The 20,243-nt window shown below is 40.1% G+C and overlaps 1 protein-coding gene across 1 annotated transcript in view; it reads left to right on the forward strand.

Moving 5' to 3' along the window:
* LOC140731868 (14-3-3 protein gamma-B) overlaps positions 1–17,113 on the forward strand; it is a 55,601-nt gene extending 38,488 nt beyond the window's left edge. The window contains exon 2 of the mRNA XM_073053798.1: positions 15,050–17,113. Within this exon, the coding sequence (XP_072909899.1) occupies positions 15,050–15,706 (657 nt within the window). The 3' untranslated portion in view covers positions 15,707–17,113. The remainder of the gene's footprint in view (positions 1–15,049) is intronic.
* The last annotated feature ends 3,130 nt before the right edge of the window (positions 17,114–20,243 follow it).

Genomic DNA, 20,243 nt, shown 5'->3' on the forward strand with positions numbered 1-20,243 from the left:
CAGCTCAGCAACTTGACATGGAAATATAGTTTCCTTCAATGTTAGCTATAAATCTTGGGGCTCCCCATCTACCAGTGCACCTTGGAAAGACTGCAACAACGCAGCAAAATCATTCACAAAGTGCTGGATGAACTCAGCAAGCCAGGCAGCATCTGTGGAGGGGAATAAACAGTCAACGGGACTGGAAAGGAATGGGGCAGAGGTTAGAATAAGAAGTTGGAGGGGAAGTTGGCAGGTGCACAATCTTTTGTTTAACAATTCAAGGCAGCAGTTTGCTGCCATCCACTTTGTTGGCAGTGAAGGACAAATTTGTAAATGCAGTCTTATCAGAGATGACTTCATCCAGTAAATAATAAAACAATCACTCAACCTTCAAACACAATTACTAAGTGATATTTGTGCAGGAGCTCTATAAATTTGCCTTTGACTATTGTTCATCGTGGATCAAAGTACTATGGGTGTTTATTGTCCTTTGAAATATTTTGATTTTATTGGTTCTGTGTAAGATAGCAACTGTTTAGTGCCCTGGATGTACAGAAAGGTGACGGTTGTGGGGAAGGACAAGGTAAATGTTCAACTTGACTACTTCTAACTGGGCTCCAGTGTCTTTTAATTTTACCTTTAGAGCAGTCTGAGTATTCCCTGGTCAAATTTCCAGGACTGCATTAAAAATTGGCCAGATAATTTCAGTACTACTGAAATAAAGCTGAGAATGCTCTGAAGTTGCACAATCCAGCTAAATGTTGAAACGCATTCACAAGCCTCATTGTGTCTACTACTCGGCTAGCAGTGAGTGAGCTCTGGCAGAGGTGGTTGCAATGCCCTCTTTGGTATTTGACTGCTCATTCTCGGAGGTTGTATCTTCCCAAGTACTTCACACCATTTTGTTTTACTCACAGTGATCCCAGTAGTTCTGGCAATTTTTTTTTAACATCACTAAAACATGATTAGAAATAAGACCAATAACCCACATACAAAACTAATGAAACAGAGCTTCAAGATGAAAATCCAGATTTGTCGGGTTAACAGTGTAGTTTAACGCAAACTCCTTGGTGAGCAAGGTACAGAAATTGCCATACATCAATAAGTAGGCAGCTTAAAAACTTTATTGGGATGATGGGTAACTTCTGACCTGTGTGTCGATTGCCAACATCAGACAAAATCAGGCAAGCAATAAGGAATCAATTAGTTTTACCTTGAATACATTTTCAATGATTATTTAGATGAAGATTTGGGAGAATGCCAATGGAGGGGGACTGATGTCCTCCGACTAAAGAAAGTGCTAAAAAAGCCAAGGAAGGAAAATTGATTCCATGGTAGATGTCAGCAGTGTATATCGTACATATACAATGTAAGTAAGAATTGGTGGCTTCTACTCAGCAACAGTAGAGGCTTCCAGTTACAGAGGAGCATTCATTCACAACAAGTCCTGCTAAAGGATCTTGGCCCAAAATGTTGACAGTGCTCTTTTCCATAGATGCTGCAGGCCTGCTGAGTTCCTCCAGCATTAGGATAGGTCTCAAGTCTACTGAGGGAATGCTAGACCTTTCTTCAAAGGAGACTTTTAAACAGGGAGCCACTGTGTGCTCTCTTTGGGTTTGAGGTATCACTTGATACTGTTTCTCAGCCAATGTTCATCCCTTGATCCACATTAAAGCAGATTGTTTGTTCAATTCCATATTACTAATGTCATCTGATGATTATGGATATGTCTGAGGTTGAAATATTAGATAATATGAAGAATGCCTTCTAACATGGAGTCTGTTGAAGCGTTGAGCCCAGAAAAGATCTTTGTCTCCTGAAAAGGTAGTTCATTTGCTTACATAGTTAATTATTATTAATATAATAGTTTTCTGCAAAATGAATGTCAAGGTCAGATGTGGAGAACTAGCCTGTGGCTCCCCACCACAGCACTGCGACAAAAGCCTGCCAGCTCAGTCCCACAGTAGCTGCAATGTTTACCCATACTGCAGGGATGACTGTACTTCAAAAGAAAATCATTGGCTTTAAAGACTGCAGATCAAAGCAAGTACTATAAAAAATTATCTAAATATATTTTCTTCTTTCCTGGTATTGAACGTTATGTTTGGAAGAAAGGCGGATTTCTATTGGATACAATGCACTGCTCCCAAAAGCTCTTCCACACACTTACCCAATCTATCGAGAAAAGATTAAATATATGTTCACTTTTTCAAGAGGCATCACAAACATGAATCCTTGGGATTCATGTTTGGAGTCATTTTACAAATTTTATGCAGTTGCTTGGTGAGGCAGGGCAGGATAAATGTGCTGTTGTTTAAAAAATATTCATTAAAGCTGAAAGTTTCTCTCAAATATTACTGAATTGTATGCACAAGACTAAATTTCTTTCTTCCATCACATGGCATATTGGTTCTTTACCACATAACCATTACACGGACTACACCTGGATGGTAAATTTGGGGAAACAATGGTCTTCAGAAGCTGCAGTGTTGTGATGACTACAGAGGTAGGCAGTGGTGTAAAGAGCACAGCTACTGTTACCCCCTAATCCATTTTAGAACACAACTAAGAGGCAACTACATTTCTATGGTCTTGAGTACCCAGGCCAAGCATTGCAATTTTCCTCCTCTCAAAGGTCATTAGCAAATCAGATTGTTTTTTAATGACAATCTAGTAGTCTTTTGGTTATCATTATTAAGAGGAGCTGCTTTTCTAAAAAAAATAAACTTCCAGATTCCTACGTGGAATTTGAACTCTTGATGCCTCTGGGTTACTAGTCCAACCAGTAACTTGTCCCACCATTTCCTGCTGCCCATTTTACCTTAGACACTCACCATTTGGAGAGCTGAGTTAACTATTTAGTCAGGACCTTGCAAGGTTTTGAAAGAGAATGACCAGTGCATCCACTGCCAAAATCTCTTTGGTTCCCACAGATCTGAAGACAACAAGTGCAACAGAAACCAGGCATTTATAAGATCTGTTGGTCTGTTCTCAGTAACGGGGGAAATGGGTCCAGCTTGAGGTTGAAAAGTGGGGGGGGGGGGGGGGAGCGGGAGGGAATGATTGATGCATTGATTTGCAGAAGACATTTGACAAGATGCCATTTAAAAGATTAAGTCAGCATGATATTTGGGGGAGGGATGTATTGTAGTAGCATTGATTGAACATTCTGTGATTGATGCAAAACGATAGGAATAAGTGAGTCATTTTTGGTTTGGTTGTTTTTGTGACTACTGGGTGCCGAAGGAAGTGGTACTGGGACCAAAGCTGTTGACAGTCTACAATCAGGGATTTGGACAATGAGACCAAATTTGGCATGTGCTGCTGTACTTTGTGACCAAGTGTAATATATCTAGGCTTGTTGCTGAAAGCTGAATGATGGTGAGGGCATGGGAAAAGTGCAACTATGGTGGTAAAAATACGTTTGACCATCATCTAACTATATATATAAAAAAGTCATCAACCGTCATTTCATATTTATATATTAAAAAAATTGGAAGGAAGCCATATAACTTAATTCAAATTAAATGATGATATTTGGCAAAAGAACCCCATTTTCTCTCAAAATCAAATCAAGGATCAAAAGTTCTACTTCTGATTTTTTTCCAAACTAAGACATAACATCACTTGAGAAAACCATTCAATTAATGTAGGAGAAGAAATACCTTTCCATTTTAATAAAATAGCCCTTCTTGCCAGCAGTGTAACAAACGCAATTGCGTGTTGATCTGAAGATGAGGTACCCTGAATATGATGTGGAACTATTCCAGATAGAACAGTCATTCTATTAGGTTGTAAATTAATTTTCAAAGCTTTAGAAATTGTAAAAAAATAAAGATTTCCAAAACGGTTTTAAAGAAGAACATAACCAAATGTGACAAAGTAGCTACGTCAGTATTGCTCCGGGGGGGGGGGGGGGGGGGTTGATTCCTAATTGTGTTTTTTTTAACATAGTTGGTGGGTTTTTTTTAGTTAGATAGGGTTCTTTTTTTCCTTTTTTCTATTTATATAAAAAAAATCATTTTTTATATTTCCAGATCACTTTTTTCTTCAGCTTTATTAATTGTATGCATATTAATCTGTCAAAGTTTTGTATCATTTTATAGCTGTTGATTACATATCAATAAAAAGATTCTAAAAATGAAAAACTATGGTGGTAAGAAATTGAAAGGTTGCTGCTCAGAGATATGAAGTGAGTCACTGAAGGTTAACATGCAAATGCATTGAGCAGTTTGAGCCAACTATATGCTGGGCTACTGTATCCATTATACTTGCAATAAAGATCCTGGAATATTATGGGTTTGAAATTCCCTACCTAAGGAAGGATTTGCTATTTACTGTGGGGCAGTCACTGATATTTACTGGATTGGTTCCAGGGTTTTGGAGTGGAAGGGCTGTGATCCAATGAGATCTGATGTGGTTAAGCAGACAGGTTACTGGAGTTCAGAAGAATGAGAGATCACTTGCAAAACTCATGAGACTTTTCAGGGTAGAGAGTGAACTGATAGTTCTCTGACTCGTGTCCAGGGAACATAGAATAAGGGCTGAACAATTTAGTTCGATGAAAAGGAATTTGCTCATCAAGAAGGTGGTGATCTTTGCAATTTTTTGCCCAAGACCGTTGCTAAGTATATCGAACATGAGGTACTCAAATGTCTGTTGATGTACCATGGAGGTTTGCAGTTATTAAGGCAAGTAACATTTGGGATTTGTATAGTAATGGCACTGGAGATTAAGATCAGCCATGATTTTATTTAAGGGCAGTGTAGGTGTGAAGGTGCTAATAGTTTCTTCCGGTTTCAGTTTTTTCTGCAAACCCCATTTGGCCAATTCATTCCAGATAATATTTCACAATTTTAAAAACAAGTCTACATTGATTTGTTTGTAAGAAATGATTTTCTGTATTGCAGTTGCCATATATTTGCAACTTTATTTCTCCCATTAACAGGAGCTCAGACTGCATTGGTTTATTACAAGGTACGTGCTCCTTCACCAGATTAAAAGACAGCTCCATGTTCTACAACTTGGTGTCGGTCAGTCAGGCTTTGAGTTAACTCTCTAAAAGTGATTGCTGTGGTAAGGCCGAGAACAATCAGTTTATCCAGAGCCATGTCTTGCTCTCCAGCAAACTGGGTTCAGTCCTGACGCTGTATCTGTCCGTGTGCACATTCTCCCTGTGACTGTGGGGGTTTCTATGGGTGCTCAGGCTTCCTTGCAAATCCTAATGATGTGCAGATTGATGTGTTAATTGGCCACAGTAAAGTGTCCCTAATGTTTAGGAGGAATTGATTGGAATTTGGACAGAATATAATGGGATTAGTGTAGGCAAGCCCTTGATAGGTTACTGGCCAGGTGGGCTGAATGGCTTGGTACTGTACTCTGAGGTATTGCGAAGACTGCTCGACACTTAGGCATTGTTGCAGAATGTCAGCTGGAGCTGATGATCTGAAATTTTTGTTTTAGAGATACAGCATGGTAACAGCAGGCCCTTCTGACCCAGTGAGCTTTGTCAACCCAATTACACTGGTGACCAATTAATTACTAACCCATACATCTTTGGAATGTGAGAGGAAACTGGAACACTCGGATGAAACAAGGTCTCACAGGAGAACATAGTGCAGATTGGAAGCAACATACACAATGCTGGAGGAACTCAGCAGGCCAGGCACAATCTATTGAGATAAAGGTACAGTCGATGTTTCGGGCCAAAATCCTTAGGCGGCTGGCGCTGTGATAGTCTCACACTCAAAGCAGTACTACTGTGCCACCAACTTGCGATCTATCTGCAGAGATGATGCACTATATAATTGCTTTGCATTATCCAATCTAGAGTTAAGATTGGATCAGCCATGATCTTGTTGAATGGCGGAGCAGGCTTGAGGGGCCGATTGGCCTACTCCTGCTCCTATCTCTTATGTAATGAAGTAGATGATGAACTTATTAGTACAAAATAGTGCTGGTAGTAATCAGGCCATGTGTGGAAAAGAACCGGGGTGATGTTTTAGATTGAGGACTCTTCAGAACTGGGAAATTGCCACAGGATGTTCATTAAGCTGCAGGGGGGGTGGGGAGAGGTTTCTTTTGTGGGGCAGAGTCAGGGTGAGCTGGAAACAAGGTTATCTGGCCAATGATTAAATAGGATCAGTGGGCTCCCTGTCACCCAGGACATGCCCTCTTCTCTCTGCTGCCATTAGGAGGGAGGAGGGAAACCTGAAGCACACACTCAATACAGCAACAGCTTCTTCCCCTCTGTCATCCGATTTCTGAATAGGCCTTGAACCCACAAACATCACTTCAATACTACTTTAGATTTTTATTTTTGCACTACTTATTTATATGTATATACATAAAAAACTGAATTTATGTATTGCATTGTACTGCTTCCGCAAAGACGACAGATTTTGACATATGCTGGTGATACTAAATCTGATTCTGAATATACACAAAATAATGGCCATGTGAAATGCAGAGCAGGAAGCCAATGTTCTTTCCACTATGGTGTGTACCTGTAATAAAGAGGTGATGGAAGCTATTATGACAATAATGTTCAAAAGACATTTGGGCAGCCACATGAACAGATAAGGACTACTTTGACCAGGAACATTAGTTTGGACCGGCATTTTGACCAGCATAGAGATGATGGGCTGAAGGGTCTGCTGCTGTGGTGTACTATGCTGTTAGAAGGGGAATAAAAGGGAGTGAAATAATTAAGAGCCAATGTCACAGAAGAATAACTGAGTCAAATTAGGTTATTTAAAATTGTACTGAGACTAGAAGGCTGTGATCTTCCCAAAATGAAGATGAGAAACTGATCCCCAAGCTTGCATTGGATCTCATTGTAACAGCGCAGGAGGCTGAAGATCAGCGGATCAGAGTGGGATGGAGCACTGGCAAACAATGGAAAGCTGGAAGATGTCCCCGTGGACAGGAAGTTGTGCAAAGCAGTCAGTTAACCTGCATTTGTTTTTGCTGCTGTATACCATAAGTTTTATTCATGTTTCTTCTATTTTGCCCGGAGTTTTTGAAAGTGCAAATAGATCAGCATGGAATCAGGAAAGGGTCTCGGCCTGAAACGTCGACTTTTCTCCTTTTCGTAGATGCTGCCTGGCCTGCTGAGTTCTTCCAGCGTTTTGTGTGTTGCCAGCATGGGATCAGATTTGTTGCCTCAAGATATTTCCCTTGCAATTCTAAATCTCTTAAAACATTTGTTAAATTAAATCTGCAAATTGAGTTATTACAGTCCTTTGCTTCTTGGCTGTGGTTCGTGTATTAATTCATTTTTCTAATGAAAAGGTGAAAAGGTATGTACTTTGACTTTGAGGATGAGTTGTTGAATTCTCAAAAAAGGAAATAATAGGCAAGACAGTCTGGTGTAAATGATAAATTTGGGGTAGCTGCGGACAGATATGAAGAAGACCAAGGCATAGTTAAAGTGGTGAAATCTTATCCCTAAGGATTTAATCTTTTCTAAACAAGGAATGTGAACTTTACGGATCAAATACATGCAAAGTTTAAAGGGCATAGAAGTTAATGAAGTTGGAAATGTGCAATGTATGACAACTAACTTGGGTATTTCCAATTCCAGCAATAATTAAAAAAAATCAAGTTGACAATTTGGTACTTATCAGCTGGTGTATATCTGGAATAAATGCTCAAAAACCAATGTCATTAATTCCCTATGACATTGGAGAGCAATAATAGATGATGAACTGATAATGAATCTGCTATTGAACACTCCAGAATGGCAGAGTCTGGTATAATTCATCTGAAAACTGTCTTTTCACTGGACAGAATCTTGCTGCCAAACCTAATCCTCTATGCCTCTTTTACTTTTAAAGAAGGTAATAAAGTGTAGTTTAAAGGCATTTCTTTCTGATTTTTTGCTCTAAGATATTAATGGACAAGTTCACCAAATTCAGGCCTTGGGGAATTGAACGGAGCAGCTTCAGGTGTTTGCAGTACATACTGAGCAATGAGGTTTACTAACTGGATCATTGAGGAAGTCTGTGGAACACAATGTGGTTTTGTGTGGTATTGTCAGTGAAATGAGAAAGTGGAATATCTTGTGTCAATTGCATATATTGTGCAAAGGGGCTTAACAAATCTTTGCTTTAACAAAGTTTTATTTGAACATAGAACAGTACTTTGGAGTAACAAGCAATCAAGCCCACCATTATTGTGCTAATGGTTTATTTATTTCGTGATACAGTACAGAGTAGGCCCTTCCGGCCCTTTGCGCCACGCAACCTCAGCAACACCCAACAAACCTGATTAACCCTAACCTAATCACAGGATGATTTACAATGACCACTTAAGCCAACTGATGAAGGGTCCCGGCCTGAAATAATGACCGTTTATTCGTTTCCATGGATGCTGCCTGACCTGAGTTCCCCCACTATTTTGTATGTATTGCTTTGAATTTCCTGCATCAGCAGGTTTTGTGATTGTAACCCACCTGGTACACCTTTGAATAATGAGAGGAATCCAGTGAAAACACACTTTCCAGGGAAAGGACGTACTGTGCTGGAGTTGAACTCTGAACTCCAGAACACCCCGAGCTGTAATGGTGTCACGCTAACTGCTACAGTGCTATTGAGCCCAAGGGTCCTGCCATTTTCTGTATATTGTTGCTTTGCACTTGACCTCCTGAAATGAAGCTCCTTGTATTTGTTTCCATTAAACTCCACCTATCATTTCCCCCACCCAAGTTTCCAGCTGATCAGTATCCTTCTGAATCATTTGAGAACTTCCTCCCTAACCAGAATTCTGGTTTTTGTTTTGAATGCAGACGTCCTCTTGGATCACCTGCTTTCTTCTCCAGGCCCAGCACTATTTCTTCAAGGCTTCCATTCAGAGGAGCAATGCACCAGTTCCAGCTCATTTTGTATCCAGCTTGCTGTGGGTACCATGTGATATTTATCTTCAAACCGGCCTACCATGAGGGACTAGTTAAAACAACATTCAATGCCATGTTCTCATCAATTGTCTTCACTTCATGAAAAAATATTAATCTTTAAGACAGGACCTCCCAGCACAAAGCTGTATTAATGTCCGTGTTTTTACAAATACAAGTAAAAGTAAACCAGTAATTTAACTACCCTATCATAAGGCTCACTGGCCCATCATTTTCTGGTTTATCTGTTACTCTTAAAGCAACAACACTGGCCATTATCTAATCTTCTGGGACATTGTAGCTAGAGGATTTTAGCATTTCCGTTAAGGCCTCTGTGATATCCTCTTTAACTCCCTCAGTAAGGCACATTAAGCCCTTGGGGACATCTCCAACTTGGTGTTTCTCAAAACCCATAAGTCTTCATTGGTACTGAAATAGCCTGTAAAATCAATACACCCCTGCCAAATCTCCTCATCATCCATGTCTTTCTCCGTGAATATTGCTGCAAGGAATTTTGCCTTTTTTTTTCCCCCCAGACATAAATTAGTCACCAAGGTTCTGTTCACTGAGACTGGGAAGGGGTGGAGCTTGGAGGGAACGAGTGTTATTCCATCTGCCGGCAATGGTCACTGGATGAATAAGTTGCAGTGTAGTTTGGCTTTGATTTACTGTGTCTTTACTGGGAAGCGATTGACTTCTGTACAATATGCAATAGTTAAAATTTACCGTGGCTCTGAATTTTCACACCTCAAAGGGTTCATTAGGAGCCGGTAATGTGGTGGTTTAGTGATTTACAATACCATCAGCCCAGGCTCATTTCCACTGCATTTAAGGAGTATGCACGTTTCCTTATAACCAAGAGGGCTTCCTCTGGGTGCTCCAGTTTCCTCCCACAGTCCAAAGATGTACCAGTTGGTTGTTGTAAATTGTTCTGTAATTAGGTTAGGTTTAAATCGGGGAATTGCTGGACGGTGTGATTCAAAGGGCTGGAAAGACCTATTCCACGCTGTATCTCAATAAATAACTTTTTCGGTTAATGGGAGAGACATTTTGGTTTACACCATAGCTTCAAATTGATTACACTTGTACCTTGGTCAAAACAGTTCAGTGCCTGTTGTCTCATAGATCCATGGCTTATAAGTTTTGATTTTTCTTTTCACTAAATCTATTGAACCCTTTATTGACAGACTAACGTTACTCTATCATGCAACCCGATGTGTTTGCTGAGAGCGGAACTGATGTTGCCTCTGCAGTATACATATATTTTAGGCGTGTTAGTTCAGGGATGTGTAGGAGGCCATTAGGGAATATACAGGGGCAACAGGAACAATATATTGTCCCTTGTCATTTGTGAGTCAAAGCTTCTTGCTTACTAGCGTCTGTAACTTGTCCTTTAATGTGCCTCCTTTTATTCAGGTTCCATGTCGTGCAGGATGTGTGTGGTTACGATGCAGAAGGGAGTTAACACAATGAAACTTGTGGACTTCAGTGACGTAGAGGGGCTGAGATTGCTCTCCATAGAGCAACAGATATTAATGGGAGATTTAATGCTGTTTACAAATAAAAAAAAATTATTGGAAGGAATAGCTTCTACTAGCTGACAGTTTAATAACCAGAGTACAATGACGTTATTTCATTTCTAGGAAATTGCACTACTTAAAGGAGACTGGATATGATCTTCGTAAGGGGAAATCTTCCCTGACAAGTCTGTTAGAATTGTTTGAGGAAGTAAGCAGGATAGTTAGTGGAGGTTGTTCACTCGGATTTTCAGAAGGCCTTTGACACAAGGTGCTGTACATGGCAGTGATTTGGATGACTCAATTGCTGGTTTTGTGGAGAAGTTTGCAGATGATATGAAGATGGATGGAGGGGCAGGTGGTGAGAAAGGGGGACTCTACAGAAGAATTTTGGAAGAATGGGCAAAGAAGTATCAAATGGAATACAGTGTATGGCCATGCAATTTGGTAGAAGGAATAAAGGCATAGACTATATTCTAAATAGTTCTAAAATCAGGTACAAAGTGACTTGTGCAGGGTTATCTAAAGGTTAACTTGTAGGTTAAGTAGGTAAGGAAGCCAAATGCAATATTAGCATTCATTTTGAGAGGAATGGAATATAAATACAAGAACATAATGCCGAAGCTTTATAAGACATCAGTCAGACAGCTTTTTTAATTATTGTGAGCAGATTTGGGGCCCCTTTTCTGTGAAAAGATGTATTGGCATTTGAGAGGGTCGAGAGGTGGTTCACAAGAATGATTTCGGGAGTGAAAGGGTTAACATGTGGGAAGCATTTCATGCCTCTGGACCTATACTTGCTGGAGTTTAGAAGAATGGAGGGGTGGATGGGTAGATCACACTGAAATCTATCAACTAGTGAAAGGCCTAGAATAGTGGATGTGGAGAAGATGTTTCCTATAGCGGTGAATGTGTATTTAATATTTCAGTGATATTTGCATAATGTAATATATTTGAGCATTCTTTATCTGTTTAAATAATTCATTGTTATATGTGAAAATATGCAAATTGCATACGTCGTAATGCCACCACATGATATGTGTGTGCCCCACCCCCCCCCCCAAAGTAGAAACGAGGTTAGACATTCATTATGAACTCTTGTGTTTTCCTTTCAATTAGTTTTGGTTTTGAATTTACAAAACAACGGGAAGCTAGGGCCAGAGGGCACAGCCTCAGAATACAGAGATATCCATTTAGAACAGATGAGAAATTTATTTTACCAGAGAATGGTGAATCTGTGGCGTTCATTGCCGCAGACGGAGGTTGATTGATTTTTGTTTAGGGTGTCGAAGGCTGTGGAGAAGGTAGGAGAATGGTGCTGAAAAGGGTAAAACTCTGCCCAGATGGAATGGCAGAGCAGACTCTATGCCATCTACTCTCCAATCCTTAATCCATGCCAATTTTTTAGTCCGATTTCTAAATGCTGCTATTCTGTGATGAAAGGTCAAAGGAAGTAGATCCAACAGTAATGTGAGAAATGGAAATTGGATAATAAACAGGGAACAAAGGCAAACTGTTGGGACTTAGGACTGGCGTGGACCACATTGGCCAAATGGTCACATTTCTTGTAAGATTGTATGGCGGGTAGGAGAATGATTTTGAAATTTGCCTTTGGTTACTATCACTTAGTACTGATTAGCTCCTTGTAGCCACATATGTGCATTCTGGTTCTGTTCATCTCAATGGGATGTCAGTGCAACCAGCAGCCAACACATTCCGATATTGGCTCTGATCACATTACTCTGTAGTTATCCATAGCCAGCTGTCTACATTACAACCTATTCCACAGCTGGTTGGCTGCCATTTGTTGAAATGAGAAATAAAGACAAATTAATAGTTGTCCATGAATCAAATATTTAACTTATCATATTGCCTCACCATAAATCTACTGGCTATACCAAGTCATAGAGATTGTACCCATCTGAAATGAACTCCCTTATATTTTTCAGGAATGATTTTGTCAAGATGCATTGCAGCCAACATTGCAAAATAAGTTCTGTAATTTGAAGTTAATGAACCAATACTGCAGTACTCATTTTGTTTTTCTGGTAATTATTCAACAAGCACTGGGATTGTAGATCTGCTTGATGATGAGTTATCCATTCCCAAGTTCTGTACACAGCATCTTCTAAAGAGGGGAATAATAAACTCTTTGAATAGATGAATCACCAATCTAGCAACATGTATTAAAACAAGCAAATAAGATCTTGATCTTCTGACTTAATCATTTTCTCTACCTGATTCCATATTCTTCAATAGAAAACACTTAACACCCAGTACAGATAAATGTATTTTTGTATTTTCACATTTCAGGTGAAATAATTGCCACTATTTGGGGGAGTTTGGGGGGAGGGGGGAACAAGGAAAGAATCATTAAATTGACATCCAAGCTATCCTTCTTATTCCTGACAGATTTTTAGAACATTGCATGTGTCCTGTGAGTATTGAGAAAACCAGTTACTTACAAACAATTTGGATCCGGATTAGCATTTGAATTAATAGCCAGCCACAGAAGTGGTTTAACTTGGCTTCCAGTTTTGTGATCAGTATATTTGCTGTTCTGGGCAGTAGGACTGTTAAGATCACTGATTAGACCTGTAACTGAAATCATAATGTTTCCTCTTCTCTAGATGTGGAGGACTGGTCCCTGTGGTCATATCTGCTGCAATGCTTTAAAATATCCATGCAGCAATTGGTTAGGGAGGCTTATGTCAATTAAGGCTTCTCTAGTACTTCATATGAGCTGTTAATCAATATTGCCAAGGAATAAATTGTATCTCAAGACTTTAATAAACCAACAACAAAAATGCTGTGTTTACATATTTGTTTCAGAATCAAACAGGTGACATGGTGAAAGAGGATTTCCCATTTAAGCAAGATGAAGAAGACCATTTAAATTGTGAAATTCTCTAACCTAGAGAGCTATTGATGCTGAGTCATGAAGTATATTGGAGATTAGTAGGAGTCAAAAGTTTTGGGGATTGCTTAGGAAACTAACAGAGCCAATATCAGATCAACTATGACCTTAATAAATTGCAAAAACAAGCTTTAGAGTGTCTATCTACATTTTATTTAAAATGTTGTCCGTCTCATGTTAGTTTCAAGTTGGAAGGGAACTGTAGCCCAACGAACACTAAACATTTGAAACTTCAATAGCTCTGCAGTTAATGGCTGCAGTGGCATTCTAGCCATGGATTGTGCAGGATTTAAATGTATACATAAAGATTAGGACTCCTCTTTATAATATTGGGAAAAACTAAAAGTATCATTGTGCCTTCTGCCAGAATCTTATTTCCATTGAAGTTGGGCTATGTTGGGAGATGCACCCAGAGGTGAAAGTAAGCTGGCTTGCCTTGTGCTATAGTTTTGATAGGACGCTAACAGTAAGAAATTTAATACTTTCACTGCAGATGCATCCCACAAGTCACAAGACCTCCAAAGATTGACTTTATTTGTATGAGTAAATGCCAGGATCTGGTAATTATTTTTTTAAAGAAAACAAAGTTGTAAGGTTTAAGATAAGAGATGACACAGGTGTGCTTGACCACAGAATTCTCAGCAATAGTACTGACGTTTCAAAATTAGAACGTAAAATTGAAATGAAAATTAGGGTGGTTTATCTTCTATATATGCTGCATCATAAGAAACATGAAAAAGAATAATCGATGTGGTTGTTTTATCACAATGAATTTTTACTCATTTCTGTGGAAAGTTATTTCTTTGTAACCAGACGCAGCACAATGCTGTCATATAGGAACTCAAATCCAGTTAAAATTGGCTGTCTTTATGCTGCATTTCCTCTCCAACCTCAGCTGGCAGAAATTACAATGTTATGCCCAACTTGCCCAGTGGATTGGAGTTGCTCAGTTAAGTGAGTCACAACCAAAGAGTTATTTATCTTATTGTCCCTGGGGCAGCTCTCAGACAAAGCTATTCCATTAATCCCAGTATAATGCTTTTTCAAGTTTTGCTAGTTTTCAAGACTTTATCCATATCTATCCATTCAGGTCTATGAATACCAGATCTATATCGACTTGTGGCTTTAAAATAATACTGTCTTTGTCGCCCTATGGTTTTTGCTTTGTCTTAAATCCATCAGGAATGTAAATGTTGAATACACACAGCAGGTCAAGTAGCATATGGATCGAGAAATGAAATTAACACTTCAGATTCAAAACTCTGTCAGATCGGGGGAAATAAAACCAATTAGTTTCACATTGCAAAGAGGAAAGGGGAACAAAGCAAATACCACTCGGTAGGATGAAGCTCAAAGTCACCTTGCTGCGGAAGAGAGCAAGAGAGGAAAAGTAAAATAATGTAAAAGTTCTGAAATGTACAGCTGTTGGAAATGCCCAGCAGGTCAGGCCAAAGTAAGGTGGACTGACTTTAATATTATAATGATATTATATTGACATTAGTTTGTGTGTGTCTCTCTCTTTCTCAGATGCTTGACCTGAAACATTAATTCTGATTCCCCTCGTCACAGATGCTTCCCAGCCTGCTTGGTCTTTCCAACACTTTGTTTCAGATTTCCAGTATCTACAGTTTTTGATATATTATTTAGATCCATATCCTCACTTACAATTGTTTCAAAGGTGATGTAGACTTTACTTATTTGCTTCTGTCTAATGTTAGATTATTTGTTTCTTCACAACAGGTAACAGAACTGAACGAAGCCCTTTCCAATGAAGAAAGGAATCTCCTGTCTGTTGCTTACAAAAATGTGGTAGGGGCAAGGCGTTCATCCTGGAGGGTGATCAGCAGCATCGAACAAAAGACCTCTGCAGATGGTAACGAGAAGAAAATTGAGATGGTGCGGGCCTACAGGGAGAAGATAGAAAAAGAGCTGGAATCTGTGTGCCAAGATGTGCTCAACCTCTTAGACAATTACCTGATCAAAAACTGCAGCGACACACAGTATGAGAGCAAGGTCTTCTACCTAAAGATGAAGGGAGACTATTACCGCTACCTTGCCGAGGTGGCGTCTGGTGAGAAGCGTGCCACAGTGGTGGAGTCCTCAGAGAAGGCGTACGGCGAGGCTCACGAGATCAGCAAGGAGCACATGCAGCCTACGCACCCCATCCGACTGGGCCTGGCCCTCAACTACTCTGTCTTCTACTACGAGATCCAGAATGCTCCTGAGCAGGCCTGCCATTTGGCCAAGACCGCCTTCGATGATGCCATCGCTGAGCTCGACACCCTCAACGAGGACTCCTACAAGGACTCGACCCTCATCATGCAGCTTCTCCGCGACAATCTGACACTCTGGACAAGCGACCAGCAGGACGACGAAGGGGGGGAAGGGAACAATTAAGCCCTGGGGGGAGGGGGAGACTGGCTGCAGCAGCTGCGACCGCAGTCTTTTTTTTTCCACTTGGGGTGGGGGAGGGAGAGCTTCTGGTTACCCCCTCCCCTCACTCTCCGCCCTGTTGACGCCTCTTCGACATTTGCCAAAACACCACTAGCGGAAAGTCAGACTTGGCCGTGCTGGTTCGGAATGGGAGCCACACACTGGCATTTGGACTGTTCTGTAGTTAAATAAGTGGAGTTGTTTCATTTAACGTAAAGCTAGGCAGACGTAAAACTTGAATGATGAGGTCTGCACAAAAAAATACTCTTGTGGTTTCAGTAACCTCCATTCTTTTGGGAAAAAGATCAAGTATTAACAATACAGTATAAAATAATTTATTTCAGTTTACCTATTTAAAAAAAAAAATCTAATTTATAAAGCCGTAGATGAACTCCTGGTCTCGCTCTTCCCTAAATTAGAAATTGATTATGGCTCAAGTTCTGAAATGGTGACCTGCAAAAAAACAATATTTCTAGATATTAAAAGTAACTGGATCTAAAACAAAACTGATCTACCAGCATCATGGCCTAGTTTAAAACTGCTGGTAGACACATTGCTTTTTTTTTTCTTTTATGATTAGGGGAAACCCATGTTGGCCAATTGGCTGTTATGATCCCACCATTGTTTAACTGGTGGCATCTGAGACCAGAGATAAGTCTTGTTACTACTTAGACCCCTCTGAATGTTACTGGAAGCACAGGATCATTTTTTTTGGGTCAGGCCGAATCGAGGGCAGATTTCATAAAAAGAAAAATAATGGGAATTGATCTTCAAGCAGCTTATTTGTTTTTTTTAAAAAGAGATGCACTTGCCTATTATGCTGTCTTATCAAGTGTAATATGATTATTATGCTTCAATATTGTGCATGCTGGTGATGTATTTAAACAGTAGCTCAGATTTATTAACTTATAGATGTGATGTATTCTAATGGCAACAATACTAGTCTTCATATGTAACTGATTTGCTGGAGTACGCTCTACCCAAATGATCGCAACAGTTGATTGGTCTGTAATGGACGTTACTATAGTGACATGCAATTATGTAATTGACTTGTTGAAAGCACCAGTGTTCTAGCTTAATCTTGATGTCTGGTGTTTTGTTATAGTGAAATTATTACAGTGTAGGAGCTTTTACCAGAACTTGTTAGTATGAGGCTTCTGTTTGTGCTTTTGTCATGTTATGCAGTGAACTCTTACAGTTTGAGCAAGTGACTTGATTATTTTATCTCCAACCCAGTGTATCTGTGGGGAAACCCTTCCACACATGGACCATTCCTTGGCAATTTTATCGGTGATGGAATATCTTGAATGTGAGTCATTATGTAGCAGTCGCACACAGGCTAATAAAATCGCAAATCAGTTCTTCTGCTTATGTAGAGTTCTGTCTACTTCATTGTTTGTGTCCTGAAGTGTTCAGAAGACATTGGAAGCCTCAGACGGAACTGAGTCTAGGGCAGGAGCTCCCAACCCTTTTTATGCCATGGACCAATACCATTAAGCAAGGGGTCTGCACTCCAAGTTGGGAACCCGTGGTTTAGGGAGTGATGCTGGAGAAGGGAGGGGAGGCTGTTATCTAGCATGCACAATTGTCAAATAAGGCAGAGAACCGGGAACTTATTTCAATTGATATGAAAGGGTATGGATGGAGGTGTTTGAGGGAATTTTTCCTAATGCTTTCTCTTCCAGTCAAAGACTGGCAGAAACACCAAATATCCATCAAAATTTAAAGGTTCTTGTTTATTGAGGCATGTGAGGACTAGCTCCAGTGATGGATAATATTAGGAATAACATTGGAATCCTAGTTAGTCTATGATTGGAGCCACTTAGTGATGTGTACTCATTTTTGACAGATGGATGACTATGAAGGTACATTACAAGCCTTGTAAGGGCTGCACAGCACACGTAAGCATGAGGATCCCTAGAGCATGAGTGATGAATCTTAAATGTGTCTAAGATTCCTCTTTACGTTGCCCGGAAGATGATAATTGGGATAAGTGCTTGCTGGAAGTTCTATCTCAAGCTTGTGGCTTGAATCTGCATCGGGACTTGGACATAGGGATTAACTTGCACTGGCTGCAAGGTAAAAAGGTGTCCACCAAGCAATTGCTTTAATAATTCTTCCAAAAATGTCACACTTCTGATGACACCGATGTTCCTCTCTCAGCCAATACCAACAGAGTCACTTCATTGTGGCTACTTTAGGGATGATTTGGTGTGCAATTTGACTGCAACATTTCCTGAAAGCAAATTCCCCCCCCCCCCCCCCCCCCCCCACACACACAAAACAATATGGGTCTTTTTGAAGTGCTTTCTGCCCTGCCATTGAACTAGGATCTTTCCTTTAGAATGTCTTTGAGTACCAGAATCTCCACAACAGTAAGTTTTGAACCACTTTGAAGGATCTGCAGCGGTCTGTAAATTCCTGTCTGTTTTTTGCGTTGCATTGGTATAGATTTGACCGCATAACCTTCCTAAAGGGAAACTGCTTGTTTATGTTACTGGTCTAATTTCACATCCTGACTTCAGTAACGTGGAGCACATAAAGCAACTGATGCTTACCCCAGTGTTAGCTATAGTGACTTTCCACTAATATTGCAGTTCTGTGAAGTGATCAAGATGATTAAAGTTTCTGCTGAGCACAGTGGAGAAGCAGTTTTCTGAGCAAACTTGAATGGGCTATAGCCTGGAAGTTTCTTCTGCTTCCTTAACTTCCCCCAGATGATTAGTTTTTTAAAATTTTAGCTTTGTATTTGTTCTGTTTAGCTGCACTATAAACTGGGGTTTGAACACTCAATCCAATATTCCTCATTTCCCACAGCAGCAGTGACAATTATAGCTCCCTGTGACTGAGGGCTCATCCTTCCATAATCCAGAGAGCCTGCTTGCAGCTGCTGAGGCTCCCTGACCATAACAGGAAGACTCCTCATGGGTCATTCAGTCACAGTCCAACTTTAGCTGACATTTGAGCAAAGCAACTTCCTGCCTGGTATGTGGCTGCAGTTCTTTTTTTTTAATAAAAAAACAATCTGCTCCCAATTTCTTGAGTATGTTCCAGTGATCCCCATTCTGCAGAATGGCAGAGACAAACTAATAATGCCAAGTTTCTATGTGGCTTTCGACAATGGTGCAGTTCAGCAGTCAGCTTCTGACCTCTAGCTGTGGAGATGGTATTGTATTCAGCCAGGGGGACTCCAAATTTTGTGTGTTTGTGTTGTATGCTTTCACTTTTGTACAATGGCAGAAACTCAAAATTAGCAAGTTCTCTCCATCCCACAGCTTTGTAGCACAGCCATGTACTGATACGGAGTACACTAGGGCATTGGCTCAGAATACTTATATGGAAAGGCATTTCAGTCTTGGAGTAACACAAGACATGACGTCATTGTGGATTCTTAACGGTGACTGATCTGTTAGTAATTGAACAGCTGAGTGCCTCTTTTTCCCAAAAGCAAGGCTTTCTCTGACTGACTTTTTTCTAACCCTGAAATTGTGCATTACCTTAATTTGCAGACAGTTTGGAGAAAATCTGGAGACACTGAAGAAAAATACTAAATGTGTTGGAAATCTCAACTGTATTGTGGGCAGAAAAAGATGCTGGAATAAAGGAATAAGGAAAGCAGTATCCACACAGAGAAATTTGGGTAGATAGCATTTCAGAAGTGATCAGGAGACTTTCTGAACTCCAGCCATAATCCCTTGATGGGACCACTTTGTAAGGAACATGGTAAAAGCTTAACGTTTCCAAAGAAAACCCTGCAAATTTTAAGATGTTAAGTTTCTCCAGCAGAGTCAAAATAATGTGATAACTCTCTTTCGCGTTGAGTGGATTTTATGGAATGCCTTTTCATATCTGAGCCTACAAAAGGCGGAACTCTGTTTTCAAACTAAAACATCCCCTCAAATGAACTGTCAATGTACAGTTCAGAAGGCAGAAAGACAAGTCTGAAGTGGTTATGGAATGACTTGGGCTGATGCTTAATTAATCTGTGGGTTGGACCTAGCAATTTAGAATAGGACAGGATGGACCACCCCAAGGTCCTTGTTCAGTGAACCCTTTCAAAAGGCTGTTGAGAATTGACTTATGCTCTGCCTTTGGAGTCATTTATCAGCCTAGTAAGGGTTACATTTCTTTCCCTGAAGAACATTAAAAGTGCTCTTACCCATCCTTTTCCTCATGCTTAAAGATTCTGCAGATGCTGAAAATCCAGAGCAACACACAAAATACGCTGGAGGAGTTCAGCAGGTTTGGCAGCATCTATGGAAATGGCTAAACAGGCGACATTTTGGGCTGAGACCCTTGTGCTTTTCTAAAGTAATATGATTAATGGTTTGCAAAATAAGTTAAATGGTTCCATCCACAAGCAAAAATTTATCACCAAAATAACTAAAATGTAGTTTAGCAATGGATTTTCTCCAGATTGAACCCTGATCCACGCCGGTATTAATCCCATTGACAGTCAGGTGACTTGCAAGCAGCAGTAGTACCCAAGGTATTGTATACT

This window comes from Hemitrygon akajei, chromosome 8, assembly GCF_048418815.1.
Source record: "Hemitrygon akajei chromosome 8, sHemAka1.3, whole genome shotgun sequence".
Lineage (NCBI taxonomy): Eukaryota > Metazoa > Chordata > Chondrichthyes > Myliobatiformes > Dasyatidae > Hemitrygon > Hemitrygon akajei.